The sequence below is a fragment of the Lineus longissimus genome, chromosome 1 (genome assembly GCF_910592395.1).
Source record: "Lineus longissimus chromosome 1, tnLinLong1.2, whole genome shotgun sequence".
NCBI classification, from domain to species: Eukaryota; Metazoa; Nemertea; class Pilidiophora; order Heteronemertea; family Lineidae; genus Lineus; species Lineus longissimus.
Window position 1 is genome coordinate 2,948,541 of NC_088308.1, and position 13,605 is coordinate 2,962,145.

Genomic DNA, 13,605 nt, shown 5'->3' on the forward strand with positions numbered 1-13,605 from the left:
ACTCGGTCTGGACTAAGCGATCGGCTCTGGAGAGAGCATCCGCCAGGATGTTCCTCTTGCCGGGGATGTGACGGGGGAAGAGCTGGATGTCCAGCCGACGACAAAATTGTAGGAGGTCCCATGTCAGACGACACAGAGTGTCGGACCTCGTTCCCCCTTGTCTCCGAATATAGGCGACGACAGTCGAGTTGTCGGAGAACAGAGATACCCTGTGACCCCGTAACCGGGACGAAAAGGCCTTCACGGCTAGGATGACAGCCTGCATTTCGAGAATATTGATCGAAAGGCGAGACTCCTCCCCTGACCACGTGCCCTTGGTGGTCAGGTCGCCCTCGTTCAGGTGAGCCCCCCATCCGAAGAGGGAGGCGTCCGTGAAGAGGGACATCTGGGGGGGTAACGGACGGAGCTGCACCCCGCGGAGGAGCTCCGTCCCCGTCCCCCAGAACCTCCAAACGTCCTCCAGTAGCATGGAAGGGAGTGCTACTGCTCGATCGAGTGGGTCCGAGAAGGGGCGCCAACTCGAGAGTAGGAGGAGCTGGAGGGGGCGCATATACAGGCGACCGAGAGGAACCTGGTCCGCCGCCGAATTGAGCAGGCCCAGCAGGGACAGGAACTGTCTGGCTGTGGCGCTGTCTCGACGACGGAAAGCCCGAATCAGAGACCGGATCTTGGTGACCCGGTCCTGAGGTGGGGACATGAGGCCCTCTCTGGTACGGAAACGTACTCCCACGAAGACAAAATCCTGAGACGGGTCTAGCTCGGATTTTTCTAAGTTTGTTATCCACCCGGCCTGGGTCGCCGTCTTGAGCAAGAACCGAGTCTGCTTGAGAAGACGGGGACGGGATTGGCAACGCAGCAGCCAGTCGTCTAAGTAGCAATGGAGCTTGAAGCCCAAAGCGTGAAACGGGGCGGCGAACGCCCTGACGACGGTTGTGAAAATAAGCGGAGCGGAAGCCAGGCCGAAAGGCAAGGCCTGAAACTGATAAATTTTGCCTTCGAAGTAAAAGCGAAGGAAATGTTGAAAGTCTGGATGGACTGGGATGTGAAAATACGCATCCTGCAAGTCCATGGAGACGGCCCAATCGTCGGGCTGCACCGCTGTTGCCACTGACCTTGTTGTTTCCATCCTGAAACTGGGTACCCTGAGGAACCGGTTCAGGCTGGACAGGTCTATGACCAATCTCCATTTTCCCGACTTCTTCGGAACCAAGAAGATGTGGCTGTAAAAGCCCGGGGAGGAGTGGTCTTCCACCACCGTGACAGCCTCCTTCTGGAGGAGGGAGTTGACCTCGGACCGAAGGGCTTCGGCCCTGGCCGGGTCCACGGGGGGTAATACCGGGTGGGGAGTCGATGTCGTTGGGGGAGGATGGGCAAAATCGAGGCGAACCCCGTGCCGGAGCATGTCCGGGACTGGGGAGCCTTTTTGACACCATCCGACCCAAAAGGCTGCGAAATGGCGCAGTCGGCCCCCAACGACAGAGTCCGAGGGAGTGTCGCCTATTAGCGCCCGAGGAGAAGGTGACAAGTCACCGACGCCTGCCCCCGCGACCCTTCCGCTGTTGTGGCCGGAAGGGGCGCTTGGGCTGCCCGCCACCTCCGCCCTGACCTGAGGAGCGGTGGCGCTTATTGGAGGGGCGGGCTGGAGCCGCAGCTTCTGTCTGCCCTCGGGGACGAAAAGACCCGGAGGAGCCCTGCGAGGCCGAGGGCCCACGAGAGGCCGACGCACCCCGGGGGCGTCTAAACTCCGGCTGACGTCCCCGGCCCGCGGACCATGAAGAGGAACGCGGGCGGGGGGCCTGTCTGGGGGGAGGAGGGTCCCCCTCACGACTCTTATCCGACTCGCGCTGAGCCCCTAAGGTATCAGGCAGCGAATCGTGGAATAAGAAGGGACCGCCCAAAGGGGCGGTCCGCAAGGCCCCGCGCAGAAACTGGGCGCGGACCACACTCAGCCCCTCGATGAGGAGGTCCCGGCGCTTCAGCACCGCGTTGGCTGCTTGTTTGGCAGCTAAGTCACTGGCATGTTGCAGTGACTGCTGTAAGGACATAGCCAGGATGCGTTGCTCATCCGTGGCGTCCGCAGCCAACGACCTGGACAGGGCACAGAGCGTCAAGTCGGCGTACGATAACACCGACTGCGTCTCCTTGGCCAGGGCCTCATCGTTCTTGGCATCCCTCATAGGAGCAGACGTGAGGACTTTCGGAACGACCAACCCGGCGAGCTGCACATCATCCCTCAAGGGGATGAGTGAGACCGGGTCAGTCCCCGACGGCGATACTCTATAGTATTCTGGCCTATACGAAGGACTGTGAGGGGAAGTGGCCGTGAAGCGCTTCCCCGCCTTCGTCCAGGCTCCCGGTCCAGTCGACGGCAAAGTCGAGACCAGGGAGCGCTGGTGGCCCCCGCAGGACGGCGCCGTGTCCCTAAGCGTTGAATCGAGCCAATGAGAGGCTCTGATCAAGGCAGGGGAGGGGGGCAACTCATCGAGTGCCCGGTCCGGCACGGCAGCCAAGTCCGGCTCGTCGGCATCCCCGAAAAGATCGAAGGGAGCACGGCCGAGCGCGGGGTTGACCGGCGGGAGAGGACAATGCTCGGTCGGCACGAACTGCCGGACGAGCGCGCGAAGATCGCGCATCCCAGCCACAATGGTGGGGTCCTCTGTTCCAGAGGGGCAGTCAGCCTGAGGGGCCTGCCCGATGGAAGATTGCGACTCATCGAATTGATAGTCGACCTCCATGGGGACTTGGGGCAGCTCAAAGGCCACTGGTCTCCCGGCCTGCTGCTGAGGGGCCCTATCTGAGAGATTTTTGGTCTCCAGATGGGCAGCCAAACTCTGCAGGACCTGACGCTGCTGGGCCGTAAGGCCCGGTGCGATAGGCCGGGGATCCTGTCTGGACATACCTGGGGCAGGCAGGGATGGCGGGGGGCTACTCACCACAAAGGGGGTGGAGCTCAGACCCGCAGAGCCAGACAGGGAGGGACGGGGTCGCACCGGCGAAATCGTGGGGCGAACCCTCCCGACGTCCGGACAGACCCTAGGGTCTCTAGAACGGACGTAATGCCCCATTGTCGCACCCCTACCCCAGGGGGGTAGGTCACCTCCGTGCGAGACAAGAGGGGGCGGCAGAACAGGGGGGGTGACGCCCGAGTCTGCAGTAACCCACGGGGAGGCGGTCGACGTCCTCAGAAGGGGACGGAAATTGGGGTGAGCCGCCTGCCAGGCCTCATAACCCGATGGGATACGCCCCGTCGCCTCAGAGCGGTCAGATGTGACGGTGTGATCTGACGAGACAGTCACAACCGAAGACACTGCCGGAGGCACATCCAACCCGGAGGAGGACGGGGGACGACCCAATGCCGCAGCAGGGGGGTCCCGACGGGGGAGGGCGGAGGAAACCCGGCCAGGTGGGGGCTTAGACGTGACTAAGGACTCCACGGCCGGTAGCCGGAGGAGTTCCTGAATCAGGAGGTCTGCCTCCAGCGGGGTATGCTCCACGCCCAGGGGATCGGGACGCAAAGCGTCCAGAGTCCCGCTCACTTCGACCCCCTGTGAAAGGGGGGAGGAGCCAATCTCCCTAGGGGGCGCCCCGATGAGGGGGTCACCGGCGCTCAACCTAGGAGAGAACCCGGGGGGCACACCTCCGAATGGAGGGTGCCCGGCCCGAGCCCCGGAGTCGGGCGCCGAAACGGCGCCAGAGCTCCGGGGGCCTCGCCCCCGCTGAGAAGAAACAGCGGAGGGGGACTTAGAAGAGGCCGCACCAGACTTTCTGGGGCCTCTCCGGGTCGGCTTCTGCTTCTTCGACGGCCGAGGGGCCGGAGAAGCAGAAGGCAGCGTCCCGGCAGCGGACGAAACCGCAGTCGCCGAGTCCGACGGGGCGGACTGGCGAGCCGGGGACGAACCGGGACGGGGACTAATAATCCCCGATACACCGGCACCCGGGCACCTGAATACCCAGAAGGGTAACAGGCCCAATAAGAGGGCTGGAAAGCCCAATAAGGACAAGAAGGACGCTAACAAGAGCGGCAGAGCCAGCATCTTGAGAGGCCACACAAAGAAAGTGAACGATAAGAAAAACTTGGATTTATTTGGTCACGTGACCGGAGCCTGGAGCGAGAAAATTTTTTTTTTTTGGGAGAACGGCGAAGAAAAAGCGTTCTAAGTGACGAATTCAGAGAAAGATGGGTAAAGGAATGGTCTCACCCGCTTCCTGAAATCGGCAGCTCCAAAACGGACGTCCGGGGGAGGATCCTTCTCAATACTGTCGCGGGGGAATCAACGCAAACAGCAGCAGAAACTCGGTGCTTGTGATACAAGGCGCCGAGGAAAAAGTACTGGCAATATGGCGGCTTGCACGGTTGATGGGCTGTACAGGGGCGCCGCCTGGACGTAGCCTTGTGAACTGGCTGGTTATTTTCTAATGTAATTAGTTAAATAATTCCTCGGGTAGATCCGATATGAGTACATATGCAAAAGTCTGACCTGGGTAGAGTATGAACGACATAAAAACCAACACACTCAGAACACAAGTGTTTTTAAGTTGCATTAGAAACAGGTCTGGACAGAGTGCTAAGAGAAACATGCTTGCACACAATCACAAGGTAGCCCCCTCTCCCGAAATATTTCAACTCCCACATGCAAAATCTGAATCGGAAACCACTATCAGCAGAAGTTTTTGAAAAATGTCCAGATTTTGTACCCAGTCGCGCATGCTCATAAATGAGTAGCAAAGTATGGTCTGGTATGCACATGCGTATCAACCAGACACAAAATCAGGACATTTTGTTCCAACCTTTGCCAACCACTGGGCTGATTTGGGTCCTCAGAGGAGTATGCCGAGTTGCTTCAAAGGTATAAGTTTTTCGTGAATGGAAAATTTTCAATTTTGTCATGAGGGAGAGTAAAGGGTTGGGGCAAATGGTGTGAAGCTTATGTAGTACCACTGAGATGTTTAGGATCGGTTGTTTTTGTTGTGGATAGTCATTTTAGAATCTCTGCAACTTCACACCTCTCTGATCAAAACCTGGCTTAGGTGTGAAATGTTTGAAAATCTAAAGCATTGTTGGTCTTAACACTCAGATGACCTGTCTTTGAAATTCAATGATAGCTTGTTTATGAATTAAATGTTGTTCAGGAGCCAGTCAATGTTTATGTCACCAGCATACCCATCAAAGGCAAAGAGGAGCGCAATGAACAAGGCATTGTGTGGTCCCACTCCAAATATAGACTACTGAAATGAAAGCACACCCCTGATAACCCTGCCACGTCTGCTACCCACCTTGCTTCCACAGCCAACCCTCCTTGTCCGGATTGAAGAATGTATGCATGAGATCATTGCCATCATCCTCTGGAATCTTGAACGGTTCCTTCTTGATGCTGTCGTACAAGCTCTGCAACAATAAAGTGGTCAGATGTGAGGTCTTCTCACAGATTAACACAGATTTCAAAGTTGGTACTGTAGTTTTTTCATCACTGGCCACACTTTGACACACTTTCAAATCATGAAATACACGCAAACATTCAAGTGTCCTGACTTACTGTGAGAAGATCCTCAGGCAGGTCGCCTCCATCGTTGATGCCTCTGTTCATTGAGATGAAGCGGTCCACACCTGGCTTGTCCTTCACGCTTGGGTTGTGGAGACTCGTGTTCAACATGATGATGGCGAACGAGAGAATATAGCAAGTGTCTGCAAGAGAGAAGTCAGTTCCAGATATACGCATAAAAGGTAAATTTTTGAGGGGCTATACTCCTCTCAATACCACCCAAAGTGGCAGTTTCTATATATCAGTCAGAGGGATTAATTCTAACACTGCAAATGCTTGTGCCAAAAAATATATGAATCAAGAAAAGAGCCAATAGCCAGTGTTTACCTGTCGTTACGAACACGCCTTGGTTCTGATCGCAGTAGCGTTCAGCAAAGCACTCCATCATGCGATCAATCTTCTGTGCTTCACCAGGAAGACGGAAACTCCACAGGAATTGCCTGGAAATATACAAACCATGACATTAGTTCAATCTTTTGATTTCTGGTATCACAACGATAAGAATACCATATGGGTATGACATGCATGATAAGTATTGACCTTCAAAGAAGGTGTATAAGCACTCATTCTCTGACAAGCTGGCCAGCATCGCCCAAGTAATGAACGTAGGGGGTTACAACTCTTGCGGTAGAACTTGACACTCTATTTTGTGCTCGGGCTAGTTGCTTTTCTACATGCATAAAGCTGTCATCCACAGTTACGGGACTCCAGTTGTTTTTGCCTCATTCCCAATGCCCATTGTCAAATATTGGATAGTAGCCATTGGTTCAACCCAAGTATGTTAGACCACTTTTCAGTTCAGTTTCAACATTCTAAAACACATTCAAACAAAGTGTATGAAATGCTGCGCATGCACCCAAGGCTGACCTGGCCTTTTGTACTCTGTGAAAGAGAACCCAGCTAACACTGCTCTTATCAGCCCTGGGCATTACTGCATGGCCTCCAGTGGTCCAACCATCGGAGCTCAAGCAGCTTCTCTTTAACCACTTTCTGGTTCAGTTTCAATATTCAACATGTTTAAACAGCTCATGTGTAATGAAATCCGCTTGCATGTGAACATGCACCCAAGGTGAACCTGGACATCAATACTATCAGCACAGAATCATGTTTTTTTACTCAGATTGAATGCTGTTATCACACCTGCAATGACAGGTGAAGAGATGCAATGATTCATGTTGACCTTGAGTTGAAGCAGTATCTTCAACTCAGAGAATACAGGTATCTGTGGTCTAGTAATCCCATGGTTCCCATTCATTACCAGTATACTACAGCGCAACATAGTGTGTAAAAGTGTTGTTTTTTTCTTCACTGGAAACCAACTGCATTCCAAACTAAACTTTTTTGCGATAACCAGATTTGCCTGCCTTTTTATTTCGGAAGAAAGTTTTTCAGTAGCCTTTCTGAAGCTAGGAAAACTTGCCACCAATGTGTTATTGCATATTATCTGTTTTCTATCGAACCATTCCCTTCTGGCAGTTCTCTATACTGATGATTATCCTAGCTGCCATCCACCAAAGGCCATACCCCAGGGCCTGGGAGAGGCATCACCTCACAAAATAAACTTGCCAGAACCAAAGTGCCTGCACTTATATCTTATAAACCTTCAATGAGTGAATCCATTAGTCAAAAAAATATCATCAAACTCCTCACAGATCAAACAAACATCTGTCGAGCTAAACATTCCAACACATTTCCATGATACCAATTTGATTTTTTGCATCATCCCACGTGATGTAGAGTGCTGGCAACAACGCTACAGGTTATTTCAATGATGCTTGAGTACCAGCAAGTAGGCTACAGGCCATTCCAATGAGGCTAGTTAGGTACCCATGATCCGCTATTTGCATTGACTTTAAGAGTACTAGCAAGGAGGCTACAGGCTATTTCAAAGAAGCTGATCATGTACATGAACTGTATTGTCTTTTGAGTACTAGCAACTAGGCTTCAGGCTCATCATCCAGACATCGCGGTGGGACTGGCACCGCAAAGGCTGAGAGACATGTAGGAGAAGGCACACACATCAACACTGAGGACGTGAACGTCACCACCACTGGGCACAATCTCATCCTCAACAGACGGAACACTGTTTGAGATGCTCAAGAGGAAAAGGGCTATGGCCCACCAAGCAGTAGTACTGTTGGTGATCAAAGCAAAGAGTACTCAGCAATTTCTAATACATACCTTAGTGCCTGCACCAGGATCATATCAGCAAATTCATGCTTCATCACAAATGCCTTCAGCACTGCTATGTTGAAGTCATTCCTGGAATAAAGGAAAGAAAACTTTTAAATTCAATATTTGGTACGAGAGACAATTCCATCTGAATCAGTACTGCAACAAAATACTAGTTATTGTGCAGGCTTAACATTCAAGAGTCAATTACCGTTTGACAGTATTCTTTAGATTTCCCTTTTGAAAACTTTTCTTTTTTCAGACTGGCAGCTTCAGCTAGCTATACTGGCAGAGTAAATTCCAGGCAAAGTGTCTAGAAGTGGCAAGAGAATGCAGCTTGATATTATCAAACCTTCAGATTTAAACAAGTCCACTGTATCTGATTTCTGTCATATGTTTTAGACCTTTTCTAGTACGGACACCATTATAGCCTATTTTGGCCAAGAGTCACTGTCACTGGCTGGACCTATGGATCAGTTTGAAGTACTCACCTCTCGCCGAGGTAGTCCCCTATGGCGGTCTTATTGAGACCCTCGCCACGGAATAAGAACTCTGCCACGTCTTCTGGGGTGTTCTGCAGCAGGCCTTCCTCAAGGAGGTATTTGATACCCTGCAAATAGAGAAACAGAACATAGCATTAGACAAGGTGCCATTATAAGCATCGTAGAAGCAAAACTCTTGACTGAGAGTATTTACTCCAAACAGCATTCACAAGTACATATTCTTCCATCTCTGGGTCGACGGCACTTCGACATGCAGACATGACACACCCAAGCAAGAGGATGGGCCAAGTGTCATTAATGAAGTCGCATCCAAATCATTAAAAGTTCACCCAAATGTGAACTTCCTACTTCAACTATTTGTTCATGGCCTTCAAATATCGAATGTTACTGTGCTACATGTAAGAGGTCCTAGAGGCAGGCAGGTAGATGATTCATTGAGAGACAAGCGAGGACTTGACCTTTAGAGGTGCTATCACAGATCACTTTCGTATCTAAAGTATCTCTCTGACATTTCCTGGGTTGTCAAGAACTTTCTCCGAGACAATATTGGTATTTGATGAGATGAGCTGGACATGATTCATTGACTCACTTGGAAGTCATCTCTCGATTAGTTGTCAAATTCTGATACAAAATTGACATGGCCTGTGATATCTGGATCTGAGGATCAAGCCAGGTGCCGTTACCTCTCAGGATTGGTATCAAGAAGGGAAAATACCTCAACAAAAACCCACAAAACTCTCTCCTGTTGCAAAAGTCATGGACTCTTTTTCTGTTTTAAGACTGCCCTAAACTAACGATGGATGAGCTGCACCAACACGATCATCACAGCTGAAGCCCATTTCAGAGCAGCTCCCATCCACGATTCTCAACTCCCATGAGGATTTCTAACAATGTGAGGACAGCATGATGACAAACAGTTCTCTTGTTCACAAGATAAGATTTGGTTAGGAGACGGGAACATCACACTTAGCTAAACCAGTGACAGCTACCAGATCCATCTGTCCACAGGTAATAACTTCATCAGTGACAATGACTCGTCAGGGTGTAAAATTTGTTTTGTGATGACCAGTATAGTTTATTGCCATTTTGGAAGAAGTGGTAAGAGCTTTTAGATGTGATAATGAACGTCGATTACAGTTTATTACAATGCCCACAATTTTAGAGGCCAGTCTGTAACTTCAAGTCATTTGCATCATGATATTGATAGCTCTCCTTCGAGAAACTGCTAATAGAAAGAAGTTGAAGTTCGAATCTATCCAGCAGCTTGGCTCTTGGCTCTCAAGGGCTCAGACTGACCCATACTGTTGACCTGTGTGTAACATCTGAGTCACATTAAAAATTTAAGGGCTTTATCCTGTTCTTCAAGTTTACATGAAGTTTAACCCAAATCACAATGTGAAGCTGTAATTGTGCAGGTCGGGCCCTTGTCAAGTTGGTGACTTTCCGCCAATTGAACATAGGGCCTACTGTTACAGCCGGATTTCATCTTGACAAATCTGACCACCTTGACCAATCTGAACTATGCCTGGCTGACTACATCATTGTTACAAATCTGATGATAATAGTACAACAATATTCACATGTTTATATCATATGTCAGACAAGAATAAATTGGCGCAATTCTGAGATATCTGGTAGAAATCTGATTAGAGTCAATAGAACGCTTGAACAAAGGATTACATGTGGAGTTGAATGGTCTGGAAGCAGCTGTTTTCTGATCATGCCATAGTTGAATGAGATACAATCAATAGTATTGCACCAAAGCTTGGCTTTGTTTCAAGTGCAACTCCCTTACTTCAAAAGTGCATAACAATGACGGAACTTTCTAAACTTTTAAGAGAGATTTCCAAATTTTGAAATAGTATCACCAATACAAACCACGAGATATCACCACAGTCCCTAAGTGCATGAAAATTGACTCCTCGAGTCAAAAACTCCCCTCAGCTCCCTTTGGACTAGTCATCGACAAATGATTAGGGTCTCGTTAATAAATATCAATTCAAAATAAATACAGTTAGGCACCCATCGAGACTAGAACAAACGGACTCAAATGCGATAAACGCACCAATCAAACTGTTCATCGGTCAAGTCGTATAAATCATCAATGAAATAATGAGTAAATTGTGGATGTGAGTAATGCCTGTTTGGCATCTGGCACTTGCGGACATGCCAATGCCATGGCTGATGATTCTCCAGCCTGGGAAATTCTCCAATTGTTATTTTGAGCAGCGTTTGAATCTATCGGATGTAGAGATGAGCAGAATCGAAATATGCTGAGTATGTCGATTCAACAACTGTCACAGTCAAGGGTCAATTTGACCATGTTGAATGTCGAAGACTGCGTACTAATAACATGTACTATACAACATGTTGGTTTTCCTTTGCCATTTTGGGAAACCAACGATACTATAATCGGTGAAACATTTGAAAGGTGGAATACTGACATGGTCATTAAACTTTAATTTTTAATGACAACTGAATGCTGTGTGCAGAAAATCGAAACATTTTAGGATTTAGAACTGAAATTTATCGATCCGACTTTCCTCGAAACACTTTTAACGAGTGCTCAATGCACTACATTAAAGTTTGAGAGTGAATACTGAGAACAAATCATTGGGGTGCGTTAAATGTTTATCCAAGTAAAGCTGTTTCAATACGATTTTCTCTCACTGTTAGTTTCATGGCAGGGTTTGAATTTGAATGCCACAACTGGTATGAATTTCTGATTGAAGATATTACAGCTGTCAGCTTGTATGAAAACAACCTCATTTCCGACTAAATCTCACCTTCTTGGGATCCATGTTGAAGTGTTTGCGGCCATTGGACATCTGTTTCTGCTTTGGATTGGTCTTGCTGCAAAGACACAAGAGCAAACACAACATTAGTAAAATGGTCAAAATAGGGAAAAGATTAAACCAAGTTGACTTCATGGGAAACCTTTAAAGTTTGCTGCAAATGAAAAAAGAAATAAAGTTATCACAGAAACAAACTTTCTACAAGTTTGACCTTCTTCATGATACAAGAGACTTATGACTCACCTCAGGACCAAAGCATCCACTGATTTCAAGAAAACCTTGCGGCTAGGAAGAGCAATGGTTCCAGCCACTTCCATATGGAAGGAATTACGGAATCTCCGTAACCGTTGCATACTGATATTGAACTTTTGAATTCTTAAATTTATCAATCACAAAACATATCCACATTTGATGCGATTGCTTTCACAGCCACCATGGGCAACTGTCCTTGACACAACTTGGGCATCCTCAAAATATCGAGCTTCCACAAACACTGGATTGGTTTCCAGGGAAAACAACACTGAAAGCTACGAATGTAGGTTTAACGCTACATGTAACATGTAAAGAAAGAGTCACACTATATCCAAACAAGTCAGATGGAAAGGAAACCTACTATCCTTCAAAAGTTTGAAGAGGGGATCAAACAAATTACCGGTAATCCTGAAATATCTGAATTCAGACACAACTCCTCCTTGAAACACATGCTATCTTAGAAAGGTTAGAGATGATTTTGACCCATGTATCCCTTTCAAGGCATAGGTGCCGAGCGATTTGACAGGAGCAGGTTGTCACCACAGTGAATTGCCTCCACATGTGCTATGAGAGTGCAGGCATGCAACGCATCAAATATAACACTAGCCAGATGGCACGCATGTAATCATTCAACGCATTTGACAAGGCTAATCCAATTAAATGAGTTCATCTATTGATCCACAGTTGAAGACAAAATATGAAATCGTACACATTTTGAATACTTTGAAAGTTTTGACGGCCTCACCATAATTGGGGTTGCCTGTATATGGACTCTGGAGGTGTGGGACACCTTGCAATGTCTTTGAATATGCAATGTCAATGTGCACTATATAAATAAATGGATTGTTTACTCAACATCACCATGGTCTCCAGGGGGAAACATGGCCACAGCATATTTGATTCAATCTAACAGTCTGGGGCTGCATTGGGTCCGTTATCCGCTGCCAGATTAATGGAGTGGTTTTGCTGTGGTCGTAAAATGGGGTGCTTGATAAGTCCATTTCATGCTGAGGACCTCTGACACAAGGTTGGCTTAGGTAAACAAGGTTCATTAAGGGGCAACTGATAACAAGCTGAGGCAAGTGTAGGTCTAGAACGAATGTAACATGCAACAAAATAGCCTATGAATGATCACGTTATGATAATAATTTTAAGATTCTGGTAAACATCATGCCAAGGATGCTGAAACTGAATGGCGAACATTCCATTCCATGTTGTTCAATTAGTCATACAGTTTGAAATATACCATGCCCACATTTGGTTGCATCTGGGTTACTCAGACTCTCATCTAAGTTCTGAAGAGCTGGACAACTAACACGATGACAGCAGACAGTTCAATTAGGCACTAAACAAAGAAAGGGAATTTGAATTGAGAATAAGATGAAAATAATGTGCGGTTTTACGACAAGTACAACATGACGGCTTTTGAATCTGGTTGAGATTGGTTTCAAAGTGGGCTGGCATTATCTGTGCAAATATTGGAGATGGTCTTCATGACTCAAATGATTGAGAGTCATCTTTAGCAGTGTGGCAAAAGCGCCACCTAAATGAGGCAAGGTGAGTGCAGAAGGAGTGGAAAACGTCCCCACTTCAGCAAACATGCCGGTAGCATGAACGGTCGATTCGGCCGAGGACACCATGTTTTTGGCAATGGTGGCAATGATCATTTCCAGGGTCAGAGACGTAAAGGGCTGAGTTCTATGAGCAGGATTCACAGCTGCAATTCTATCATTATAGACTTGAAAACTGAACAACACCTACCTTTATACAATTTAAGACTTCAAACTGGCAAAGTCCGACGTTGAACTGAATCTTCAATCCCAAATAATTAGCCCATATCTTTACAAAATAACATCCGAGCTCTACAGTTGTAATGTTTATCAAAACTGAGATGGAACTTGTACACAGATATGGCAAGGCGATGAAGGGGTATGGATCAGTTCCTATGCTGCGTTCATCAATCATCTGCAGCTGGTCTTCGAAATATTTTTGGCAAAATTTCTCGACTAATTCCTCTAATCTATTGACTAAATTTGATTAAAAGCTTGTCTCTCATTTCGCATGTATCAGACATGATCATGACAGGGAAAACTGTACATGCCAACTTGGGTGTACACACATAGATATTGATAGATCGTGCATGCACATATTTGGCAGCAATTTCATATTGAATGAAATCCCAGTGCACAGAATTACGCCATTGTCGTGAGAAAAGTATTTCTGATTGCTGCTTGCATTCGCACAGGTGACTACTGTTCATGCAGAGTACCCACTTCTCAGAAAGTCGTTCCCTGGATGTGAGGTTCAATAATCACGAAGCCAACTGTGATCGCCCATGATCAA

The 13,605-nt window shown here is 47.8% G+C and overlaps 1 protein-coding gene across 7 annotated transcripts in view; it reads right to left on the reverse strand.

Moving 5' to 3' along the window:
- The window catches only part of LOC135484823 (cytohesin-1-like), a 45,167-nt gene that overhangs the window by 12,643 nt on the left and 18,919 nt on the right, over positions 1-13,605 (reverse strand). For 6 of the 7 annotated variants that reach the window (XM_064766534.1, XM_064766526.1, XM_064766541.1 and 3 more), the window contains 6 exons: positions 11,002-11,068; positions 8,204-8,322; positions 7,722-7,802; positions 5,868-5,980; positions 5,535-5,683; positions 5,275-5,386 (listed from right to left, as the gene is read on the reverse strand). In XM_064766534.1, coding sequence (XP_064622604.1) covers positions 5,275-5,386; positions 5,535-5,683; positions 5,868-5,980; positions 7,722-7,802; positions 8,204-8,322; positions 11,002-11,068 — 641 coding nt within the window. Of the gene's footprint in view, positions 1-5,274; positions 5,387-5,534; positions 5,684-5,867; positions 5,981-7,721; positions 7,803-8,203; positions 8,323-11,001; positions 11,069-11,253; positions 11,952-13,605 lie in introns of those variants that run through there. The other variant, XM_064766555.1, reaches the window with a different exon arrangement.